Raw genomic sequence first — 27,263 nt, forward strand, 5'->3', positions numbered from 1 at the left:
CGAAAAAAATATAGGTATTATGAGAAAGTCATCATTACCCACAAGGTGGATTAAAAAAGGTTTTTCGATTCCTTATCGTTTTGGAAGACCTTCCCTGTTTTCCAAAGCTCGACAAACAAGAACGTTGATTTCTTCGCACTCCATCACTGGTTTCACGTAATGACACGATGCCTCATCCGTCGAAAACAAAGTGTTACTTTCGTAACACTTCTGACAGCTTCTGAAGTTTGTCTTCTTCATATTCATAAATGTTCATACTTTCTCTGGTATAAACTACCATCACCTACCATAGATTTAAATGTGGCAACCCTGCACGTTATACAAAATTGAACTAAGCACGCTGTATGCTAGGCGGTTCTTCTTCCTTACCAGCACGTACCGATGCGTACCGATTTTGAATCATTTTTATGACAGTTTGAAATTTTTGACACTCATTTCGGAACCGGAAGTTGGATCTGAATGAAATTGCACAGTATGTTTTAAGACACCGAGAGCTTTAATTTGAATCATGATTTGTGAAAATCGGTTTAACCGTTGCTGAGAAATCGAAGTGAGTTCCGGTTTTGGACCTTTTCTTCACTATTATCGGTAGTTCCGGTCGCGGAAACTGGAGACTAATAGTCCCAAAGTAGATTTATATATCCACTAACTAACAAGATCTGCTAACTAGATGAATTTAGTAGTAAGTTTTATAAAAATGTGCACCTCGTTTCACCATCGCTTGTGAAAAAATACTCATAAAATTGAAAATTTTCACTCATCGCTCTGTAATACCGGAAACGGAAGTTGTATCTGGATCAACTTATCGAGGACTTTTTAAAAAAAATCAAGACCTTTCATTTGCATCTTAGTTTGAAAAAATCGCTTGAGACACTTCCGAGAAAAATTAGTACACATTTTCTCGTGGATTTGTTCATATTGCCTTGTAATTCCGGAACCGGAAGTCGGATAAAGATAAAATTCAATAGCAATCTATTGGACCATTCGGTCTTTCGTTTTAATCTAAGTTTGAGTCTAAGTGAGTGACAATTTTTTTCATTTTTTTGGTGCATATCACCCTGTAATTCGGATCAGGATAAAATTCAATACACGGAACGACCGAAATCAGCATTTTCGCGAAAAATTTAGTTGATTTGCTGATTATAGTTAGTTATTTTTTGAGACAACTAAAAAAAATCTTACTTTTGCTAATTTAGATTTTTTATTCTCATTCCCTTAATAATAATAAAATATTTGTTGAAATGACTATTTTTTTTAGTTGAATTCACAAATTAAACGTGCTGTCATTTCTTAGCTAAGGCACATTTCATTTCCATTCAACTAATATTTTAGTTGAATTAAAGAAATAAAATGTTGTTTTCAACCAATATGAATGGTTGAATTGGCTTCTGCAATCTGCAGTTATATGGCGCCCTGTCACCGAAACGGTAGCACCGTAATGACTACTAGTCACTAGATGGCACACTACTGCCGAAAAAAATTCAGACGCGGTTGTCTTTTCTATATAAATACGATGTTGTATCGGAGAAAAACACATAAACGAAACATAAACATAGTTTTGAATTTTTTTTCTTCTAAATCACTGTTTTCTTCATTCTCACTGAAAACTTTGAGCACTCGGAAAACAAAAACCGAATACAAGTAGTACACCGGACGGCGCAGCTCGGAAGGTTTGAAGATACAAAAAAAAAACTTCATCACAATTAGAGTGAAACATTCGAAATTCACTTCACTGTTCCGCGTAAAAACATTATTACGCACAATCGCTTCAAGTGCGCACAAATTCTGAATAAATACGATTTCCACTAACAGTTTACGACATTTTTACATATCGGTTTAGAAATTTAAATAAAGATATATCGAACACATGCGAAAAACATCAAAACAATTTTCAAGCAAGTTCAATAAGACTTTTTAGCTTTTTAATGGATTGTTTTGCTTTGACACTTCTCAAAAGTTTTTGGCTAATAAACTTGTTAATAATACCCATTTCAGTTTTGTTTTCTTTGTGCTGTCCTTCAGTTTAATAACAAAATTAGTTGTCAATGAGAATTTCGTGTTGGATTGAAATATTGCTGGTTTGTGTCCAGGATATTCACCAACTAAACACATTCTCTAAAAATAAGAGTTTTTTCAGCAAAGTAAAAGTAGTTATTTTGGAAATTTTTATGTTAAAATCAACTAATTCAAAAACAGTAATACGAATTAGGCGCAGAGCTAATTTCGGTCGTTCCGTGTAGCGATCTATGGGAACATAAGACCATTCATTTGAAACAGAGTTTAGGGTAGGGTCTGACTGACGAAAAAACACCATTTTTCGATTTTTTTTAGATCTATCGTATTATTCGAACATCATTTTGTAATTTTTTCGTGGAAATATATTAAGAAATAAGCCGGCGAAGGAGTATTTTCAAGAACGCTTCCTAAAAATCATGATTTGCGGCGTCCACTGTATCTCAGTGCAGACTAATCAGAAGTCAACAAATCAAAGCAGCATAGACAAAATACATATTTTTCTAGACTCCAACGTTTCTGTTTGATTTTTTGTTAATTTTTAGTTTCTTGTTTCTGAGTGATTTTCCTCCAATAAAATTCGTTATTCTGTAACTGTAAGTAGCACAGTCGATGCCGTTCTACTGACAAAATGTCATCTTAGGCACACGAGGAGACATGAGATAGGAATTTGTGAGCACTTAGTTATCTCACCTTTTGGCAACCTCTTTTAGGAAATTGACTATGCTTCAAAAATATTCAACATAAAAACATTTTTTCGAGTGTAGTCTTTATCTTAATCAATTTTGTTTTGCACTACTTGGGATTACAAAAACAGTATGGTTAATGTGACCAATGTGACTATTTACTGACGATCAATGTATACTATAAAAATAATGTAGTCTGTATCGTAATAATTAAGAATCGTTCGTTTTATTTATGTCCCTCGAAAGTGATTATTTTTAAAAAGTGTGCGTAGTTTCCTAACAGTAAAATGAGATTTTTTAATTACTCAGCATTAGATTTGACGCATTCACATAACAAAATATAGCAAATGTTGCTAGAAATGATTTTCATCATGAATTCAAGAAAGAGTGTTTATTTTTCAGTTGCATATTTATTTCATGTTTCAAATACAGACAATGACAGAAATGGACGGATACCAAGAAATGTCTGGTCAAATTCACTACATTCTTTTCATTCTATATATCGTATACTTATTTGGTAACTTGTTGTGAAGTTACTTGTTTTGGTAACTGTTTGTGAAGTAAAAAAAATATACATTGTTCCATTTCTACAAGCATTCTTAGAAAAAACATATATTGTATTTTTTTTTTCTACCCCGGCTTTAACATATATTGTAAAATTTGACGCTATTACCAAAAGAAACAAAACGACGACTTCGAAACTTTATCCCAATCAACAAATACCATTTTAAGCTACCATACTCTACTTGACGAAGAATATTTTGAGTCGTTCTACCCTTAAGAAATAAACTTTCAAAACGATGACCAGCAAAGCAAAATTAATATTCGATGAAAGAAAAACAAATTTACCAAAAATCTATGTTTAAATTATGATAGCTTGGAAAAGCATTATCTCGCTTCAGACAAATCGAGCATTGTTTTATATAATATCTGGATGAAAATACATTAGGTTATCTAAATATATTGTAGCGAAGCTATTAAACATGCAGTTATCGAATATTTTGGTTACTTTTATATGAACGACTGATAACAAAAATCCGTTAAGTGCAATTTAGTTTGGAAACTCCGTAATTTTTTACTGCAAAAATCAGATAGAAACACTCAGAGTAAAAAACCAGGTGCCGGTTCTGCAATGCAAGAATCGTTTATAAACACCTTATGCAAGAACCGGTCAAAACTATGAATGCAAAAACCGGAGAAAAACTGAACCAGTTCTTCCAAAACAAATGTTTTGTCGTGAGTACGACTTACTTTTCTATGGGGCACATTTACACAATTTACCCTGTTCTAGAATGGGTACAACTTAATCGCAGATATCTCTTGTAGTATTTAACGCAACTACATATTTTTTTCCTCGTATCATCGGAAATATAGTCAGGAATATTTTCAGTACGGTCTTCTTTGACCACGAATTTGAATTCGATATACCAGCTTATTACAGTCGCATAGTATGGTGCTACACTGCCAAAAGTCGAACTAAGTTGATTGAAGCACTCTTGGATAATCAACGACGAAAGTCGTAATTACTCATTGCACGAAAATGTTGACGATTCAATTTCATTTTTTTGCTGAGGTAAAATTTTCTTCTCACTTCACACTCACTCAGTCGCATAGGATGGTGCTACACTGCCAAAAGTCGAACTAAGTTGATTGAAGCACTCTTGACTTGATAATCAACGACGAAAATCGTAATAAAGTTAACAACTAAGTTATTGAAATCAAAGTCTTATCAATTCCCAACATAAATTCTGAAATCCTAGATAACAAAAAACTATTTGTTATGGATTTTTCAATTTTTTAATATTTTTAAGTTTATTTTAATGAATTTGAACATTACAATTTTTGATCTAATCGGTCTTGTCCCCTACACAACCCGTATTTTGTTGTTTTCGTGTGTTACAGTTACAATTGTGCAAGTGATGCATTGAATGTTTGCAAAACTCACACAATCAATCAATTAGTACGTGCGATTATCGATATTCGAAAGTATGGAAAATGCATGTCAGTTTTATTCATATTCACACTACTCAGTTATGTCTCTGACATTAGCCTTCCGCCTTTTTATTCGGTTTTTGGGGTCAGGGTCATTTCACCGAAAGCCATTTCACAAGGTCCTTTCACCGAATGACACTTCGCTGAAAAGGCCATTTCGCCGGATCCTTCAATTGTCCTAATATCGTAACTGGAATTGATTTAAAATAAAGACAAATAAAGTTGTAGAAAGACTACTCTCTTGAATAAAGACTAATTCATGATCCTCAGAACGGAGTTCCAGAGACAGCTTGTTGACTATATTAGCTACTAAGCATCAAATTATTTGCTTAGGTGTATATACCAGGCAAATGTTTGCAGTATTTTCCGTTTATTGAGTGCAAAGAAAAAAATATCGAATACGGCTTCGCCACATCACTTAACTAAAACAAAGAAATCTAGCTTTCAGTAGACCGGGCAAACGAGGCGGTTACAGGTTTGTATACGAGAGGCCGCCGCTTAATAATGTTCAAAATTACCCTTTCGGCGAAATAGCCTTTTCGGTGTAACGACTTTCGGTGAAATGAACCATGAATTTTATCAAGAAAATAACCGATAAATAATAGATCTAAGATAAGCTAATAAACAATAACTATTCTTATATATAAACAACATAAGGAAAATATATCACAATTTTAGTGAAAACCTTGATATAATAGAAATTCAACACCATCCATATCGCTATAATAAATGTTTTCCAATCGGAGTCAATTTGATCTACGAACTACATAAAGCAATTTGCAAACTATATGCACACAATGTGACACCGAATGTACGCTTGTATTAATTGAATCACCTATCTCGTAAGTTACTGTACTCTATAAAGAAGAACAACAACCCCGAACGCTTTGCAGCCATAACTGAACGATAAATGACATCATATATATAATTGCATTATACATTTCTTTCTGTGTAATCAGCTTCGGTGTACACGTTGTTCCCACCACTAACACGACATGAAGCATACGGTTGTTGGTGCATGCAATCACAGTCGAGCATATAATTTTCACCAAACAGCATTTGGCCTGCGGAAGCCTACAACTGTTCACTGCAGTCCCAAACTGCAAATTCGGAATCGTCTGCATGTGCATGGTGACATAAACAATTGAAACTTTCCTGATCTAGATATCAACGAGTTACATTTTGTTTCGTTATAGATAGAATTGTACAATAATAAAACTAATGAAATACTCTGCCATGCTGTTAATTTAATTTTTCATTCATTATTCATATTTATCCATGGACTCATTTCAGTACAGTTTTGTACCTGCGACAGGTCATAGAATCATAGTTGAGTTTACGCTATATGAAGAAAGCAAAATTTTAAGATGGGAAAAAACTAACCAACGTCTCCATCAGTGTAGTTTCTATCAACTGCACTCGAGATGCACTTTTCAATGTTCCTTACGTATATCAGATTCACGACGCGTTATATAAAATAGCATTATGGCAGGCCAGTTTTACGGGGTTGCCGTATATCAGTATCAAATACTGCCATCTTCTCGATAATTATTATCACGAATGTTGTTAAATTGAACATCATTTCTATTATATTTACAAAAGTAGTACAGCATTCAAGAATCTACTGTTGGTTGCCTTATTTGTACCTTTGACCTGTAAAATAATTATCGTTTATAAATCATAACTCGTCTCTCAACTAAACCTTATACGAAATTGGTTAGTCTTTAAATGCATTATCAATGAATTTTTTTTCTTTCGTTTTATTCGCGTTAACGTAACCACCTGTATTAATCTTCTACGGTGTTGATTAGCTCGCGTAGGTTAGCCAGTAGTTGACGATAAATCGTACCAGCCGCTGGTACTGGTAGGCTGTATAAACGAAACGAATCCTAGTAATTGAACAAATTATCTGCGATTTATAAAAGCAATCGATGTTTATAGGTTCCAGAAGATACATTTCAAAGCTCGATACTGATTGTGAAGCCTAGTGAATCGAGGGAATATATTTTAATTAAATTGATGCTCTAATCGAATGTGGAGTTTTATCTTCTATAATCAAAAATTCAGCAATCGATTATAACCGAGCCTAACCCGCCTATGATGACCCCAGCGAAAGACCTACACGGTTAAAACCGGGGCTAAATATTCCTTTATAAAAAAAATTAGAAGGATCAACACCAATGGGTTGCTCGATCCATTGATGTAGAACAAGGCTACCAAAAATTTTAATGACTGATAATTTATATAAAACAGTTTAACTAATCGCCATAATATTGAATTATCGATTATTGTAGAGGAAGATGGGGTAAAATGGACCCATCAAGGTAATGTTGCTATATCTTAACTAAGGAAAATAAAACGTGAAAATGTCATGCATGACTACATACCTGTTGATCACCTGATCAACATACGGATAATCAAATCGACCGCGTTCTCATCGACGGGCGATTCTTCTCCGACGTCATCAATGTTCGCACTTACCGCAGCGCCAACATTGATTCTGACCACTACCTTGTCCCGGTATGCGCTCAAAACTATCGACTATGCACAACACTCGTCGCACATGAACGAAAATCTCGAGCAGCTACGTAGCGTTCGTACTGCAGAGGAATACGCGCAACAACTGAACTAGTGCTACCAACAGAAGAGCAGCTCGGCGCGGCGACTTTTGAAGACGGCTGGAGGAATATATGGTCCGCCGTGCTGTAACCGTTTTAGGTACGAGGTTACCGAATCGAAGAAATGACTGGTTTGACGGCGAATGTCAACAGTTGGTCGAAGAGAAGAATGTAGCAAGGGGGAGGATGTTGCAACACCGCACGAGAGCGAACGAGGATCGATACAGACAGGCGCGGAACAGACAGAACACGGTTTTCCGGAGGGAAAAACGTCACCAGGAAGTCCAAGATGGAACATCTGTACCGCGCAAACGACACACGGAAGTTTTATGAGAAGGTGAACCGCTCTCGTAGAGGCTACACGCCACAGGCCGAAATGTGCAGAGATACCAGGGGTAACCTTCTCACGAACGAACGTGAGGATATCGACAGGTGGAAGCAGTACTATGACGAGCATCTGAATGTCGAAGCACAAGATACAGAGAACGACACAGGAATCAATCTGGGTGCACGCTCAGCCGATGACAGATTCCCAGCACCTGATATGTCAGAGATAGGTGAGGAGATCGGCAAGCTGAGGAACAACAGAGCCGCGGGCAATTACCAGTTACCAGGCAAGCTGCTCACACATGAAGGAGAGGCACTGGCTAGAGCGCTGTACTGGATGATTTCTAAGATTTGGGAAGAGGAGATTCTACTGCAGGAATGGATGGAGAGAGTGGTATATTCCGTCTATAAAAAAGGCGATAAGATAGATTGTTGCAATTACTGCGCAATCGCATTGCTGAACGCCGCCTACAAGGTACTCTCCCAAATCCTTTGCCGTCGTCTATCACCAATAGCTAAGGAATTCGTAGGGCCGTACCAAGCAGGATTTACTGGAGCCCGCGCCACTACGGATCACATATTCGTGATAAGACAAGTACTCCAGAAGTGTCGTGAACACAACGTACCCACGCATCACCTATTCATTGACTTCAAAGCGGCATACGACACAATCGATCAAGAACAACTATGGCAGATCATGCACGAATACGGTTTCCCGGATAAACTGACGCGATTGGTCAAAGCAACGATGGATAGAGTGATGTGCTACGTCCGAGTATCTGGGACGCTCTCGAGTACGCTTCGTATCTCGGAGAGGGCTCCGCAAGGTGATGGCCTCTCTTTTATCTTGTTCAATATTGCCTCGGAAGGTGTGATTCGAAGAGCGACAATCGACACGAGTGACACGATCTTCCGAAAGTCCGTACAACTTTTTGGCTTCTCAAACGATAATGATATTGTGACACGTAACCTTGAGAAGATGACGGAAACCTACCTCGGACTGAAAGCTGAAGCTAGGCGTATCGGACTGGTCATAAATGCGTCAAAAAACAAAATGCATGAGAGGAAGAGGATCTAGAGAAGAAACACTACGCCTCCTACCACGAATATTGATAGACGGTGACGATATCGTGGTTATTGACGAGTTCGTGTATCGTGCGTACTTTGGACTCAGAAAAACCCTTCGATCGAGAAAAGTACGCTACCGCACGAACCAACGTTGGCAGAGGACCAACGCGCCCTCAGTGTTTTCGAAAAAAAGGTGCTGAGGACCATCTATGGCGAAGTGCAGACGGAACGTGGAGACGGTGTATGAATCACGAATTGCAACAGCTGCTAGGAAAACCACCATCGTACGGACAGCTAAAATCGGTTGTCTACGATGTGCTGGGTATATCATAAGGATGTTGGACGACAGCCCAGTGGAAATGGTTCTTGAATCTAATCCGACTGGTACAAGAAGAAGAGGAGCGCAGCGAGCAAGGTGGAGGGTGATCTCAGAAGCATCTGTGTCTCGAGTGGCTGACGACGAGCAGCTATGGACCGACTATAGCTGTTAGGTAAGGTAAGGCTTGAAGAGAATCGACATTTAGACTAGAAGGTGGGGTTTATAAAAATAAATTTTCATCTCCCATTTTTTTGTAAAACAAGAGAGTGGCAACAATTTCAAGGTCGTAGTAGATAGTATTGCTGTTGTTAATTTGTATGCAACGCAATTTTATTTAAATAATTTCAAAAGATCTGGTTCTATTTTGCCGGGGAATTTAAAGAACTAAAGGAAAATAATCTATATCTGTCTATGAACGCGAGTGTATTTAAGTCTCAGCATAACTACGAAACAACTAAACAAATCGCCACTAAGTTTGGCACATGTACCAAAGGTGGGAATCGATATTTTTTGAAAAGCACAGATACTTTCTACACTACTCCGGGTAATCATAGAGGAAATCTGTAGTAAGTTCACTGACAAAAAGGAAGTTAAATCAAAATAGATTTTAAGATTATTTTGAGGATGAGGGAGTGTAGCAAATGCCCCGAACATGGAAAGCGTGAGAAAAAATTGATCGGGTTTTACGAAAAATTGGTACTTCTTTACGAGTACAGCATATTACTAGCAACTAAGTGAGGTTCACAAAAATAGTCAAAGAGGGAGGGGGAATAAGTATCCTCAACATTGATCTGAATTGAAGACTCAAGGTAATGGAAATAAGTTTATAACAACATTTGTATTAACTGAAGCGTTGTTCTATAGGTTTTCCTCCCCGGTGAACGACCAAAATGGTTAAAGCCGGGGTAAAATAAATTATATAAAAAAAAGTTATGCTATAGTACGAATGTAGTTATGATGTTAAACAGCCTTTCGTTATAAAATAATCATTATCAGATGGAAAACTTTGAGGAATTTCAATCAAATGTTTCATTACAAACAATCGGCGTTACCTTCACGAAACATTTCCGAGCAACGCCGGGTAAATCAGCTAGTATCATTTAAAATCGATTTAAACATCACCGAGAAAACTGAGTGCTCATTTTCGTTACATATGATCTCATATGCGGACACACAGACATTTTGCAATTTTGACAAACTAATTAGAATGGTACACGAAACTCGACTTTCGGGTATCGATTTTCATATTGATTATATAGCCCGCCTGTAAGAGAAAAGCAAAAGACTAAAATTCATAAGTCTTTATAAAGATTCCAAACGGAAGTATAAATTTACTATCACATTTTGCATATTATATCCATAGCGCTTTGTTCGCACTCTTCAAAGTATCATCTTTTTCTCTTCGCTCTAAAATCTTGAGACAGTCCAAATTAGATGAAGCAAATTGCAGCTCATCATAATTGAAGCAAATAACCTTCACTTTCATACATTTACGGTAGCAGGCATGCCACCAAGGTCTTCATCCGCCAAAAGTTAAGTCGCTATACCTTCTCGAGTTTCTTAGCACGACTGCGGTAGACTAAATATCGTGGTTACCTCATTTTGCACTTTTCGACATCTCTTCGAAGCGCCATAATACGAGCCTGTGTGCCGGTTCAGTGCAAGCGGCGGAGAAGACACGTGAAATATCGATCAATCGCTGGCAGCTAATAAAAGTGGTTCAGAACTTCGGCTCCATCTGTACAACATAGTGAAGAAGTTCGGGCGAATACTTCGAAAGGCACACGCAACAATAATTGAAGTACGCTCTTTCATAAATAAATTAATTTATGAGGTTTAATTGATACAAGCGGCGCCTTAGGTTCAATGAGCAGGATTCGATACTGGACCCATGACCAGGAAGTGTGTTACTTGCACAGCGGATCACATTCACTTGTATGACCTCGTGCCTAATGGCAATAATAGCGCGAAGGTGCGGAATTCTCTACAATATTTGCGATTAGATCTAATAGTGTGCTGCCCGTTAGGAATTTCAACATCCATCAACTCCCGTTCTCTTTAAGTATATGATGGCGACAGGATTTCTTAGTTTCAGTGGCTTTGTCTTTAAGCTACTGTAAAAGGAGTGGCAATGCGTGAACTTGGCTTTGCCAGTCGTTTACGATTACCTGGTTCGATGACTGTTTAGAAGTAGATCGGACATTTAATCCTGATGTGATAGTAAATAACATACATTGGTTGAACTTTGAAAAAATTTATTTTGCCCAATTCATTGACAGAGAATCAGTTGCTAGTGATGATAATAAAGTATTATGCCAACTCAATAAAACAAGCTTGCAAATGAATTATTTTTGGCTATAGTATTATAGGAGTTAGTAGCATTTGTAAGAGTATTTGGTATCATTGGATGTTCTTCTAACGACTCGGATAAAGATAAGAGAAACATAGATTTAATCTTGATTTTCAAATTAGTAGTATTGTTCTTCAAGATTCAGTAGAATACCTTATTTCACGTTCATTGTTCATTGAAATGTGATGAACTACTTTGAAACCTTCTATTGATGAGAAGAGAAAAATTATACTTATACTAAACCATTGTAACTAATCATCATAATTATTTTATAAATGTCAAGAAAGGCTAGCAAAATTTATTTTACTTATTTCAATATAAAAATTTAAGTTGCAGGTTGTCGAAAAACAGATACCCTATTTCCAAATGTTATTCTATTTACGACGCCATTGTGAAACCAGAGAACCAAAACTTTTACTTATATTCTCGATGTATGGGAGCTGTCAAGTTGTCTACGAGTTGGTTCCACCCTCCTGCTATGGAAGCTGGTTCCTGAAACCGACCCATTTTGTTTTGGTGGCGTTGTTGTCAACAATATGTTAAGCTACGTTCATACCATACAATCAAACCACACTGGTGTCATTTCTTCAAATTGTTAATTTCTTCAAACGCAATATAAATATAACTCTAGTCTAGTATTCTCTATAAAACAAGTAATTTGACCTCTTTTTGAATAAGAAAAAGAAATTGTGGTTCATTATAGTTTGATTATATTACATCGAAATCGTTTCCTTATGGTGGTGTAACCGCATGAAGAAAAATGTGCGCGTGTGAACACTGCTTAAACACAGCATTTGACAGCGAACTAGAACCAAAGCACCAAAATTTTCGGCTTCAAGCCAATTGTATGCAGATGACAATCGTGCCACCGGGGTGGTTGGTTCGCCACGCTGATTGAGCAAATTTTATATCTGTTATCTGTGGTGATAGGTAAGCGATATAAAACGAACACCCGAACCAGCATATAAGATCAGAATTGTTTTAAACCCTGGAACTCAAAAATTAACAGGATGATACTAACGAATAAGGCGTCATGCATAAATTACGTCACGCCAGACTCTGTCAGCTTGGAGTGAAGTCAATCTTCAGTTCAGCAACGCCATCGCATGATATCACATTGAACATATAATGTCAATTGTATGGGTGCGCAGTGCTGCTATTTTCGTGCGCACGAATTTGGCATTTCTCTCAACTTGTCATTTCAACCAACAGCAAAACAAAAATCTAGCGTGAAGTGAATGTTGCGCCAAAAATTTGTGGCTCATGTGAAAGCGGAGCGGAACCCAAATCGTGGTGGCACCTTATGTCGATTGTGGTGACATCTGCCAGTGTTCGCCACGCTGATTGAGTAAATTTTACACACAGTTCATATGTGAGCCTGTATATCTGTTATATGTGGCTATACGTTGGAAATATGCTATCGAAATATACCACTTCGTTCCGAAATGACAACAAAGCTCTCTTGCCTATTGCAAAAGTTTCCCAACTACAATCATTAAAACACGACTTTCAGAAGTGTAAACAAACGTTCTATTCATACATCACATGTGAATTAAATCAGAATAAAACTAAAGTAAACTTGCGATTTTAACCAACTGCAGAACAAAAATTTTGTGTGAAACAGCACCCAAAACAATATCGACCATGGCGACTTCTGCTAGTGTTCGTCAAGCTGCTCACTTCAAATTTTACGCACAGTTCATTAGTTATTTTTGGTGTAATCAAAAACTCAACCAATTGAAAATCGGTAGCGCAATAATATATTTCACAATGGGGCAAAGAACGTCTAAAGTTAAGTACAAAATAATTGAGTGTGTTAAATGGAAAGTTTTTATTTATTTTTTTGTACTTTGCGTCATTGTGTGATGTTTTCGTTATTTGACACGTTTTTTTATAACGACCAATGAGATACTTGCCATGAACCTCAATAAGAGCAAATTCAGCAGCTGCAAGATTCAAATGGGTGGTGTATAAAACTAGCAGTCTCAGCAACATTTTACTAAGAGCAAATTCAGCAGCTGCGAGATTCATATGGGTGGTCTATAATATAACTGAAACTGAAACAAACGTATCCCCAGCAAGCCGTTCTAGTTTTATTTATTCGACCAGTTCTTCTGTCAAATTTAAAACTGGTCTACGATGCCATTAGGCTCTCTGACAGCTCACTTACAACCACAAATGCAAATGAGCTTGGTTTGTTTTCATAAGGAAACGAATGCATTGAACACAGTTCAGACGATCAATCAACTTCGGTCGACGTCCAGATTGGTTTATTAATTTTATTTAGCCGAATATTGCTCACGTATCCGACGTTAAAAAGTTCCGTGAACTTGACGTAGTGTCCTTTCATATGAATTGCTTACAATTAATGTTGTTGTTCCGTAATCGTTCCATTCAGGTGATAGCCGCTTGATGCTGCGTGTGAATCGCTTTTACATATTGTTTTGTTTTCATCAGGAAACGTGTTGGCCACCAATTTTTCAGTAGGGCCACCGTTCATTTTTCACCGGGCATAGAAACCTCAATTCAGCTGTTTTTCAAAGATGGGCGAATCTTACAAAAGTAAACAAATCGAGTTTTTCTCACCTACCAATAAAAGCTTCCAAATCCTATAATTTTGCCTAAAAATTCGGATTCTACAAAAATCTCAACCTTTATAATACAAAGAACTATAATGGGCGAAACTGTCATTCCATTTGTTTACGTAAGTTTCTCCCTCCGTGTTCCATGACAACAAACGGGGCGATACTTCAATTGCTAGTAAGGAAGGGCGAAACTTTTTTTTTCTTTATTTCAGATGGTTTCCGAGCCTGTTACCACTGGAAATAGTAAATGAGACGATTAAATTACTCGCAGATTTGTCTTAGTCACGAAAACCAGCCATTTTTTTTGAAAAATGCGCAAGGGCGTATCCGACGACACGACCTGCCACTCGCCTATAAAAACTGTATCGTAAATTTAAGTACCCCTCAGTAACTGGTAATGTCAAAACGAAATTGTCTGGAAAACTATTGAAACTGGCAACAAAGGACGAAATCTGTTGATTTTCAATAATAGTTACCAGAACCTTGGTTACGTGTTGTTTATTTATAAAATATAATTTATCCTTAAAGAAATCGAACGCGATTTGTGCGAACCAGAAGAACAATGGTTAGTTGGTTATTACGGATGCCGAAATACTGATTAATTCGCCCAGTAAACCCAGTAAATAGCAAGAAGAATTTACAGCATGAAGAAAAATATAAAAAGGGTATTTGCGCAGGTACTAGCTTTGAATCATAATATTGCTAAGACACTACTCCTATTTTCCTTTCCGTTGTAGATCAAATACTTCGATTTGAACAGTTGATCTAATCTTGTTCACCAAGAAAAATTTAAATGCTGTAAAGGAGTTTTCAAAGCAATTGGATAACATGACTGTGTACACACTTAAATTTTTTAGCTGAGTCTCGGCAAAAAAATGCCGAGATTCGCACAGCCGAGTAATCAGCAATCATCTCGGCAAAAATAAAATAACTGAGCGTCTCGGCACCCTCAAATTTAACAAACGTCAAATATTGCCAAAATCGCCAGCATAAGATTTACTGTTTGCTCAGTGAAACGTTCGCTGAATATTCGGCAATCCAATAAATCGAAAAAATGAAAAAAAAAAAACAAATTAACGAATCATCAGTAATTAAAAATCTAGTCAATTAATTTTGTTTGTAATTTCTAAACATTATAAACACACCATTCAGGATCAAAAATTCATTTTATTAACACTTAAAGGAAGCTTACAAATTTGTTGCCAGTAGTGCTTACAGCCTCTACCTTAAAACATGTAGCATAATAAAAAGCGGCGTTTCTGAATGCGGCCACCTTGAGTCGAGCTGGAAATATGAAATAAAAATAAATATACAAAAACTTTCAATATTTAATGATGCATACACGGTATTGTTCAAAAAATAAACTTACTTTGATCTATTGAATTTGTCCATGCATTGGGTTATTTTTTCGCATATCCCTCAAAGTTTTGTCTCGAGGACTCTTTGAGCCCCGTGTTGGGTGTTTTTCCCTTATAATGTGATCTGATAAAGTCGCTTTTTATAAAGCGAAACATGTCACTATATTTATTCAATATTTTTACTTGCAAGTGGTTCCACGTTTCTTCGAAGATTATCCATTTTTTCACTCGAGAAATTCATCAGAAAATAATCGCGCAATGCGTAGCGAAAGTGTAACGTGGCAATAAATGACAGCTGTCGTGCTGAATTTCGGCAACAGCTAGCGCATATTCCGAAATCTCGGCAAACGTCTCTGCTGATGTCGGCATATCTGTTGTTTACTGATAAATTCAGCAAGCAATTATGCCAAATTTCGGCAAAGTGAAGCATTTTACCGAAATATCAGTGAATGCATTTAACGAAGTTCAGAAACATGCGTATTGATTGCTGGGCAATCAGCAAATTTAGGTGTTGCTGATCAGTTTCGGCATTTTATTATGCCGAGCTCAAGAAATGGTATTAAGTGTGTAGAAGCGAACGGAGCAGATTTCACACGATGATTAAGGGCGTGGAATCACTCCCATATATTTCGAAAACAGTTCTAAGAATGCATTTATTTTTAGTTGTTTGAAAACCGAAACCGATTCTTCATGTAAATACAATATTTTATATGAAGGAATATATTTCTATCACTAGATTTTCATTCAACAGTGAGGTTAGGCTGAAAGAGTACATTTTATCACTATCGTAAAACAAAAAAACCCCTTCTTAATCCACCTAGTGGTGTGATAATGCCTTTCTTTTCTTTCATAACAGTCTCATGAAAATATGTTTCATACTTTTATTAAATAATTTTGGACACTAATTTTGACAACAATTGATGCAGATTGATTCGAATAGTCAAAGCTTTACCACCGGGCAGCACCCCTTACGCATGTCCGATTTAGGTCAAATTTTGCATGAAGGCTTTTTTCGAGGTGCTTAAACTTTTGAGCACTAGAACTTAACGAAAATAGAGGTGATCCTAAAATTTTGGCACCCATATATATATATATATATATATATATATATATATATATAAGAGCGGTAAAAATCAACGTGTTTTGTCGGTTACGTCACTTATACCATCATATATCTGGAACCAAAAGTCACAACCATTTGATCTTCGAACTTGATCAATGGCCCGACAGTAGCTTTCAAACTAGCCCAAGTTTGTTAAAATCGGTTCAGCCATCTCTGAGAATATTGAGCGCGTTCAAATACAACGCTTTTTGTCGGTTACGTCACTTATACAATCATATCTCTGGAACCAAAAGTCACAGCCATTTGATCTTCGAACTTGATCAATGGCCCGACAGTAGCTTTCAAACGAGCCCAAGTTTGTTAAAATCGGTTCAGCCATCTCTGAGAAAATTGAGCGCGTTCAAATACAACGCTTCTTGTCGGTTACGTCACTTAAACAATCATATCTCCGGAACCAAAAGTCACAGCCATTTGATCTTCGAACTTGATCAATGGCCCGACAGTAGCTTTCAAACGAGCCCAAGTTTGTTAAAATCGGTTCAGCCATCTCTGAGAAAATTGAGCGCGTTCAAATATGTTCTAAAAGTGCACACACACACATACACACACACACACACACATACACACAGACATTTCCCGATCTCGTCGAACTGAGTCGAATGGTATATAACACTATGGGTCTCCGAGGCTCCGTTCGAAAGTCGGTTTTTCCAGCAATTCTAATACCTTTCTATAGAGAAAGGCAAAAAGCCTTCTTAGTCCACTTAGTGGAATTTTCATATATCTTGAAAAATCACCATAGGGGAGAGTACATGAAATTTTCGAAATCGAAAAAAAAATTTTGATGCCAAAAGGCTTAGAATTGCATGAAACGTCGAGATTTAGTATCATCTCGAAAATTTTTTTTTTGAAAAAATGAACTTTTTGGGACTTAGAAAAAATATGAAAAGTCCCAGAAAGTTGATTTTTTCAAAAAAAATTTTTTTTTGAGATGACACTAAATTTCGATGTTTTATGCAGTTTTAAGAGTATTGGCATCAAAAAAAATTTTCGATTTTGGAAATTTCATGTACTCCCCCCTATGGTGCTTTTTCAAGATCGAAAATTGTCAAACCTTTACCACCGGGCAGCACCCCTTAAGCATGTCCGATTTAGGTCCAATTTTGCATAAAGGCTTTTTTCGAGGTGCTTGAACTTTTGAGCGCTAGAACTTAACAAAAATAGAGGTGATCCCAAAATTTTGGCACCCTTATATATATAAGAGCGGTAAAAATCAACGTGTTTTGTCGGTTACGTCACTTATACAATCATATTTCTGGAACCAAAAGTCACAACCATTTGATCTTCGAACTTGATCAATGGCACGACAGTAGCTTTCAAACGAGCCCAAGTTTGTTGAAATCGGATCAGCCATCTCTGAGAAAATTGAGCGCGTTCAAATACAACGCTTTTTGTCGGTTAGGTCACTTATACAATCATATCTCCGGAACCAAAAGTCACAGCCATTTGATCTTCGAACTTGATCAATGATCCGATAGTTGCTTTCAAACGAGCCCAAGTTTGTTGAAATCGGATCAGCCATCTCTGAGAAAATTGAGCGCGTTCAAATACAACGCTTTTTGTCGGTTACGTCACTTATACAATCCTATCTCCGGAACCAAAAGTCACAGCCATTTGATCTTCGAACTTGATCAATGGCCCAACAGTAGCCTTCAAACGAGCCCAAGTTTGTTCAAATCGGTTCAGCCATCTCTGAGAAAATTGAGCGCGTTCAAATACAACACTTTTTGTCGGTTACTTCACTTATAGAATCATATCTCCGGAACCAAAAATCACAGCCATTTGATTTTCGAACTTAATCAATGGCCCGACAGTAGCTTTCAAACGAGCCCAAGTTTGTTCAAATCGGTTCAGCCATCTCTGAGAAAATTGAGCGCGTTCAAATATCTTCGAAAAGTGCACACACACATACACACACACACACACACACACACACATACACACACACACACACACACACACACACACACACACACAGACATTTTCCGGTCTCGACGAACTGAGTCGAATGGTATATAACACTATGGGTCTCCGAGGCTCCGTTCGAAAGTCGGTTTTTCCAGCAATTCTAATACCTTTCTATAGAGAAAGGCAAAAACCCTTCTTAGTCCACTTAGTGGAATTTTCATATATCTTTAAAAATCACCATAGGGGGGAGTACATGAAATTTTCGAAATCGAAAAAAAATTTTTGATGCCAAAAGGCTTAGAATTGCATGAAACGTCGAGATTTAGTGTCATCTCGAAAAAAATTTTTTTTGAAAAAATCGACTTTTTGGGACTTAGAAAAAATATGAAAATTTTTCTAAGTCCCAGAAAGTTGATTTTTTCAAAAAAATTTTTTTTTGAGATGACACTAAATTTCGATGTTTTATGCAGTTTTAAGAGTTTTGGCATCAAAAAAAATTTTCGATTTTGGAAATTTCATGTACTCCCTCCTATGGTGCTTTTTCAAGATCGAAAATTGTCAAACCTTTACCACCGGGCAGCACCCCTTAAGCATGTCCGATTTAGGTCCAATTTTGCATGAAGGCTTTTTTCGAGGTGCTTAAACTTTTGAGCACTAGAACTTTACGAAAATAGAGTTGATCCCAAAATTTTGGCACCCTTATATATACAAGAGCGGTAAAAATCAACGTGTTTTGTCGGTTACGTCACTTATACAATCATATTTCTGGAACCAAAAGTCACAACCATTTGATCTTCGAACTTGATCAATGGCACGACAGTAGCTTTCTAACGAGCCCAAGTTTGTTGAAATCGGATCAGCCATCTCTGAGAAAATTGAGCGCGTTCAAATACAACACTTTTTGTCGGTTACGTCACTTATACAATCATATCTCCGGAACCAAAAGTCACAGCCATTTGATCTTTGAACTTGATCAATGATCCGATAGTAGCTTTCAAACGAGCCCAAGTTTGTTGAAATCGGATCAGCCATCTCTGAGAAAATTGAGCGCGTTCAAATACAACGCTTTTTGTCGGTTACTTCACTTATAGAATCATATCTCCGGAACCAAAAATCACAGCCATTTGATCTTCGAACTTGATCAATGGCTCGACAGTAGCTTTCAAACGAGCCCAAGTTTGTTCAATTCGGTTCAGCCATCTCTGAGAAAATTGAGCGCGTTCAAATATCTTCGAAAAATGCACACACACATACACATACACACACACACACACACAGACATTTTCCGATCTCGACGAACTGAGTCGAATGGTATATAACACTATGGGTCTCCGAGGCTCCGTTCGAAAGTCGGTTTTTCCAACAATTCTAATACCTCTAATTCTATAGAGAAAGGCAAAAACATATCTTCACTTTACTAAGAATTATGCAGATAGTCGTAGTGTTCATTCCGTGATGGATAGCAATCGTATATAATCAGATGAAGATGAGCATCTAGCGTTCTACCGAACTAGTACAACAGCACTACTCCATGCTGGAGCGGGAGTGTCTACGTTTGCCAGCTCGTCCAAAGATATTTCAGGAATCAATCGAAACCACCAGGAACGATTTTAAGACGGAGATGTACGACGAGATCGTTTGACTCTGAAGTGACGGTACCTTTCAGTCTTCATTTTCTTGTTTAATTTTTGTATCCAACTCTTTATGCCGCTGTTTCCCGTTTATAGGAGATCCGTTTTCCCGCAGTAGTCCTAGATGTCAGAAGTTTTTGTCTTTGCACAATATTACCGACGACACGACCAGGCACTCCGAAGAAAAATTGGAATAAAATGTGTCTGTGAGTGATTTTCCGTCAGTTACCACAAATATAGCGACCCCTTGATAATGATAAAATTAATATTTTTTGGCAACACTGTTCTGGTTGCTATGCGTCATTTGTCAAGAAACCGAAATTATAGAAATAAACAAACAAATAAGAAAAGTATCCCGATCCATTGTCAGTATCCACGAAAATGCATTCATGTATTTCCAAATCTGTTGCAACACAAAACGAAACTGAATTTTCAATCATATATATTTGCTAATAATCAAGTAAAATTACTGTTTCTAGAACTCGAAAAAAAGGTGGAGCAGGATGTTTATTTCGTCTATTATGCATTCAATTAAGACCAAAAATATTATTTCGTAACACTAGAAGAACCCTCACAGAAGTTTAAATCAATGGAAAAAGAACGATAATGAAATTCCTGCGTTCTGTGATGTCGATTTGAAACACCATTATTAAATTTAAGTTATTTTCAAAGATCCTTTATACATTGAGTCAGTAACGAAAAAATGCATTTATTTATGTTATTTCTCTGCTAAATCATGCTAAAAAACTTGATTGTTATTCATGAAGATTTTTATTGAAGAGGCGTTTCAAGTCTTCTCAAGAGAATTTTACAAGAATTATCCAGATGTCATACTAAAACTATTCTAGGGTTAGCAAAAGTCATAAAACAAAAGTTTGTCTCAATGGCGTGAAAAAATAGTAATACTGACGATACGATCTACTTATAGGAAAGTCTTAGTCGCATAATTTGAATATATTATGAAAACTATGTAATAGTTACAATACATTATTGAATGTTTCTAATGAAGATGGTGTGAGATGCCGATGTAGTTGATTGGTAACTGCTATGCTATCAAATTTCCGGTGCATACAATTACTGGTAGTGCAAATAAAATGATATATATCGGTTTCGCAAAAACATAGCGCTTCACTTAACTTTTAAGGGCCGACTCTTGTTCTTAGGTACAGTGGTAAAATGCGCGACTGGTATATCGATTCGGAGTTAGTTTTGTTTATCTACATAAACATGCCTTTGAACAACAGTATCCATGGTATCTGTTATTCGAAATCAATAATTTATGAAATCGAGTTGCCAGTTTTAACAAATTTTCGAGCAATTTCGTTTTGACATTTCGAGTTACTGAGGGGTAGTCAGATTTGCGATACAGTTTTAATAGACGAGTGGCAGGTCGTGTCGTCGATATTACAGTCCGTTGTGCGCGAGAATGTGAAAATCATTCCCGCATTAGTTGTCGTACTGTATCATTATGGATGCTAAGAGCTCTACCTTTCTAAATGAGTCTTGATTCCTGAGTTTCTGCGGCTTCGGTTATTCGAGGATATCAAAGTTTACCGAATTCGCACAGGTAGCAATATGCATTTTAAGCTAAGTTCCAGCGCTTTTATGGGCACTATAGAACGCTTAGATGAAAAATTGTATGTCTGGGTACATCTTACGGTACGTGGACGATACAGGACATCCTGCCTGTTGATTGCCAGTACTTTGTGCGATTTCCTGCATGATCGATTCCAACGTAATAAGTGAGCAGGATTACTTAGCAGTTTTACGATATTGGTACGAAATGCGAAGCGGTTTGTTTTTGTTTATTTGAGTTGCAAGCAAGTTTCCTGGGTAACGAGTTCGTAGCAACCAAAAAAGCGTTGCTGGAAATAATTTTCCCATCATTAACAAGGGGTCTTTCATCATTGCAGTAACTGGAGTGGAATCACTTCTCGTTTAGTTTTTTGTCGCCGGCATATCTTTATAATTCACACGGGAAGCTAGAAGTAAACAAATCGAAAAAGGGCGAATCTCTTTTTATGTTGATTTAATCAGTGGATATAGATAGAAAGTGGTAAAATTTGCATCCCTTTTACAGATAAACTAACAATTCATCGACAAATCATAAATTTATCTGAGAATATACGATAATTTCTTAATACCATTTGAAACCAAAATCGAAACATTCATCGATGTTTTTCTCCATTTACTGTCAATGGTAGATTCGCCGTTCTTTGAAAAACAGCTGAATTCTATTTTTTGTATATTTGAAACACGAGTAAAACACTGCTGGGGCTACCAGTTTTTCTTGTTATAAAATCCAGATTTAAATTTTGTAACTGACATAAATTATGCAACTAGAACTAAAACACTCCTGAATATGCCCTAATGTTTCAAAAATACAAAAAAAAAGAACGGCAGTGTATACCAGTTTTAAATTTGACAGAAGAACTGTTCGAATAAATAAAACTAGAACGGCTGGCTGGGGATACGTTTGTTTCAATTTTAGTTCTATTATAGATCGTCCATACAAAACTTCCAGCTGCTGAATTTATAAATGAGGATGACTTAGAGTGCCTTAAACTAGAGGACACTTAGAGTGCCTTAAACTAGAGTGACGACAGCTGTTCGTTTGGAATGACAGCTTTGTTCCAAACGAGCAAACGACCTGTCAAATACAATACAAAGCGAACGAAACTGTCATCATCTCGGCTCAACCGTTTTGAGTTGTTGCCAGTGTGTGGGTACAAACGAATTCATAATGATCAATGCATAGCATGCCATGACAAATTGCGGTGGGTACGACTTCAACAGGTCAATCGCATTGTAAAAGAACTGTTTCACTCATTTCATCACGAACAACCATTCAGGTAATAAGTGCACCGTACTGGGTGATTCCGTTTCCGATAAATAGTTATAAAATGCACAGCCAGCATTACGGATGAGATGTCGTCACTCTGGTTATAGGTACTCTAAGGACACTGTTTCCTAAAATATCGAGATAAAAACTGGTCACACTGGTCGTCATTCTATAAGTGCAGAGATGCCAGGTCTGCAGATATATCTGTAAAACTGCAGATTTCGTATATAGTGCTGCAGACATTGTTTGTTGCAGATTTTTTTCGCAGGCTTTTGAAAATCGAGTTTTTTGCAGACTTTCGTAAAAAAATTACAGACTTTTGAAATTACACCGACACTTTTCTTTTTTGCTCGTCAGACATTATTCGGAGTTACAGACTTTTGCAACCTTATCTCAAAATATTTGAAATTTATACCTGGCATCTCTGTTCTAGTGAATAGGCCTCTACTGTAAAATGACGTTGGGTTTTGTTTTGATTTTCGTTTTTTTATTTGCTCTGTCTTTTCTTGTTTTCATTTTTCAACCCTTGCAACGTGCTGGATATGTTCTAGTTTTAGATTTGAAAAACCCCAATTAACAGTTTAAATATTTCAAATTCTCAATAATTATTACATAAATATGGATAACAACAAGAAAGGAATGTCGGATGAAGAGCGCTTACAGCTAGCAACCAAACTAGACAATGAACTAGATCAGTTTATAAATTCGTTGGAAAAACGACGGTATACCGAAGGATGGCCCGAGGATCGGTGGGAACAGGTATATTTATGTACGTTTTGAGGTTCTTAAATGTTAAAATAAGACTTCTTAGGAAATGGCTAAACACCCATTTTTTATGCAAAAACCACCTGAACCTGGCGAAGAACTAAGTCCACTCATGGAAGGTCTACAACAACTGAAATACGATCCGGCGGAAAACACCGCTCAAGAGTTAGCTGACGCATACAAAGATGATGGTAAGTTTTATATGCAACATAAAAAATTTCGCATGGCCGTACTAAGCTACACGGAGGCCTTAAGTTTCGATGCTACCAATCCGGAATATAGGGCGGTGTTATACAACAATCGAAGTGCAGCTAACTTTTTCATCAAAAATTATCGATCGGCTCTGCTGGATGCGCAAAAAGCGGTAGAATTAAAACCAGACTATGATAAAGCGCGCTGGAGGGCCGCTCAATGTGCTAGTTTGCTTAATAAGTATGAAGTTTGCGTTCTTCTGTGCGACGAGATATTAAATAAAGACCCAAAAAACAATCAAGCACTCGAACTGCGGAAAAGTACGCTTACTAAAAGGGCAGCCAAAGAACGTGATAATCGAAAAGCAGCACAAGAAGAGAGATTGAAACAGGAACAGTTGGAAAGAACAATTGAACAAATCAAACAACGCGGTGTCAGGTTCGAAGAACCAGATGCATTAACTGAAGTGAAACTTCTGAAGCCTCGATTGGTACCGCTCGAAGACTTTATGGTGAAAGCTGACAGCAACGGTGTGTTGCACTGGCCGACAGTATTCTGCTATCCGCAGTTTCTGAGCACCGATTTCCAACAACAGCTGTCGGAGGAATGCACGTGAGTTTTTTTTTCAAAAAGATTTGATATCGATCATACAAATCTGATCTATGGTTACAGAATGGAGGAAGTGTTAATAAACATGTACGAAGAACCGTTGGAATTGGATGAGGAGGGAGTGTATGTTCCACACAATTTAAACGTATATTATGAGAATCCACTAGCTGGAAGTGTTTATAAAGTTGATGTAAAAAAAACCATCAAGGATATCGTTCGAGAGAAAACGTATGATTCGTTTGCATAATGTACAGAATCATATTTATAAAACCCACTTTTCAGGTTCTATGTGCGCGATGGAACGCTTGCCTTTTTCGTTCTCCCGAAGGACTCATCTCATGAAATGGAGTTTTTGAATCAAAAACGAATCCCGTTTAAAAAAACTTGTTAAACTAGCGTGTATCGAGAGATTAAATTAACTTTTTCAAAGACTGCACAGAACGTTACGTTACGTAACGTTTTTTAAATCTTATGCACTCTAAGCCGCATTTTACACCAAATAAATATTAAAAATATTGATCATTTGTTTTCTTGTTAAAGTGTCACAGATAAATTTGGTACATGAGAAAAAATTGTCCAGTTGCACTATATTCATAATTCATTTCCGAAATTACTAGCAGCATCTTTTATGAAGATGTTCTCTATGCGTTCTTGCTTTCTATAGTTTTGGAGAGATATCGCTTTATTTGAGTTCGTTAATGATGTATCAATTATATCGCTTTATGCTGCTGATACGAAATATATTGCGGTATTTAAATAAGAGGTTTCCTGAATTGCTCTATTATTCAAAAATACAAACCAATAAGTTTCGTCGACGAACTCGTGTTCCGGTAGGAAAGTAACCTCACCCAGAGAACAGTCAAGTGACATTTCCGGTTGCATGAGATGGCTTAATGACAAATCGGCTATTTGCTCTGAAAAGATTTAGGCAGTTTTGAAGCTATATAGAATTATTGGATGCGGTATAGTTTCTAAATTCTGTAGAATCTTTCTCAACCGGCACTTCAGGCAGTTCTTGCACTGCTAGAACTGATGAGTCCCGCACTATCTGAAACACACTCTATTAACGTATTCCATATATTTTTCTTTTTATTTTAGCGAATTAGCGCTGCTTTCTTTTTCTTAGATGGATGAGGTACTCTGAAAAGATTGCGATACTTGAACTACTTTTATTTTTTTGCCTTTTTTGCGGCTAAGACCAAGTTTGGTCCACCTCGCCATTTCTTTGCGATGGGAATAGAGTTGCAGATAACTTAGATGGGAAGCAATGTTTAAATGGAAATTTTATCGTTATCGAAAAAAATCAAGTTTTAAATAGTGATATACGAAAGTAGTTTATATCCGTAATTTTGATTTTATCAATGAGCGTCGATTAAAAAATAAATCCATTTCTAGTGCGTTTAAAGGATTCTTTACTTACCAATGGCATCTTTGCCAATATAAAAGAGTAGTATTACCAATACTAAAGCTCACCACTAAAATTTTTATCGCGGATTTTCGGAAAGTTTCAAAACCACAAATATGAGTTTTCAAAACTTTTTCAAATAGTTTCATATAGATTGCCCCAGAATTATAAAAACTTGTTGAATTGTTGAAGTGAGTTAAAAATAATGTTTTAAGAAACTTCAAATTTTTGCACAAATCTTTCTTCAGAGTTTATAGTTTATCGAAAACAGATATAAGATACTACAAATGATTAGGTCACTAAATTGCAGTAGCAATTCCACGCAACATATTCATCCCCACGTGTATAAAAAATGTGTTTAATGCTTTGTTTACATGGGGAGCATGGCAATATAATGGAAGATGGACTGGGAGGGTGAGCGGTTTCTTGGTTGCCATATGTGATTCGTGTCCATGGCCACCATAAGCGAAACTGCAGATATGTGAACCAATCACGGGAATATTTCCCGCGGCCAAATCTACTGTGCTTTCCTATGCAAATGAATAAATGATCTCGTTGTATTGTGAGATTATTTGTATAATCTTTTCCGCATACAGTTGAATGATTAGGACAATTGTTTTTTTTTATTTATCATTTAACCATATATCGGTCTTTTGCCGGGTATGTTTCTTTTATTCTACATCGGCTTTAACCTTTGGTTTGAAAAACTGAATGCAAGAACTTTATTGTCCTAAATGTGCCCTACGAAGGCTTGGTGATTACTTGTGTGAAGAACACTTTCTGATGTCGCCGCGATCGACACAATTTTAGGTGCAAAACTTTGTTCGAGCCGCTATATCTGTTATCTGAGCCTTTATATCTGTTATCAGCACTGAATTCGTCTGGGATTCAAAATTTTCGTTTCAAAATGCTTTTTATTGGCGAACTAGAATGGTTCAATTATTGTGATGAGATAGGAATGGATTTTCCACAACTTTGAGCAAATTTTTTTCTTGCACTTGTTCTTCGATTCCAGGTCGTGAAAAGGTGAGGTTACTAAGTGCTCACAAGATCCTATATCATGCCTTCCCGTGTGTCAATGATGGTATTTGCTCAATGGAATTACATTGGCTGGGCGCTGTCACCTTCTGCGTCTGTCAAAAATTATTAAAACCTCTTCAAATTGGTCAAGTATTTCGTCTTGACGTCCTATTGCTAAAGGGTATTTAAATCCTTAAATGTAGTTCCAAATTGGCTGTGATATATCCAGTATTTTTGTCAATTTGTTTACACAAAATCTATTTGTAACATTCCTTGTAATATTCATAGATTCGCATTTCTCATCTCATCCTTGAATAATTCGACTTATGAAACAAAATACGTCTTATGAATAAGAGTAACTGTATGGATATAAATATCTATTTTTAGTAGTGCTTTATGATGGGTATAATCTTTCTACTCTTAGTAGTGTTTTATGGAAGACTATTAAGATG

The 27,263-nt window shown here is 36.8% G+C and overlaps 1 protein-coding gene across 2 annotated transcripts; it reads left to right on the forward strand.

The window, feature by feature from the left end:
* Positions 1-23,308: 23,308 nt before the first annotated feature.
* Positions 23,309-24,903, forward strand: LOC131438364 (DNA polymerase interacting tetratricopeptide repeat-containing, protein of 47 kDa). Of its 2 annotated transcripts, none has more exons than XM_058608361.1 (4): positions 23,309-23,579; positions 23,632-24,389; positions 24,450-24,614; positions 24,669-24,903. In XM_058608361.1, the coding sequence occupies exons 1-4, from the start codon at positions 23,439-23,441 to the stop codon at positions 24,775-24,777; spliced, it is 1,173 nt and encodes a 390-aa protein (XP_058464344.1). In that variant the 5' UTR covers positions 23,309-23,438; the 3' UTR covers positions 24,778-24,903. The 2 variants fall into 2 exon arrangements, with proteins under 2 accessions (XP_058464344.1, XP_058464345.1); XM_058608362.1 differs by having other exon boundaries at positions 23,455-23,579; positions 23,623-24,389.
* The last annotated feature ends 2,360 nt before the right edge of the window (positions 24,904-27,263 follow it).

Source organism: Malaya genurostris, chromosome 3, assembly GCF_030247185.1.
Source record: "Malaya genurostris strain Urasoe2022 chromosome 3, Malgen_1.1, whole genome shotgun sequence".
Lineage (NCBI taxonomy): Eukaryota > Metazoa > Arthropoda > Insecta > Diptera > Culicidae > Malaya > Malaya genurostris.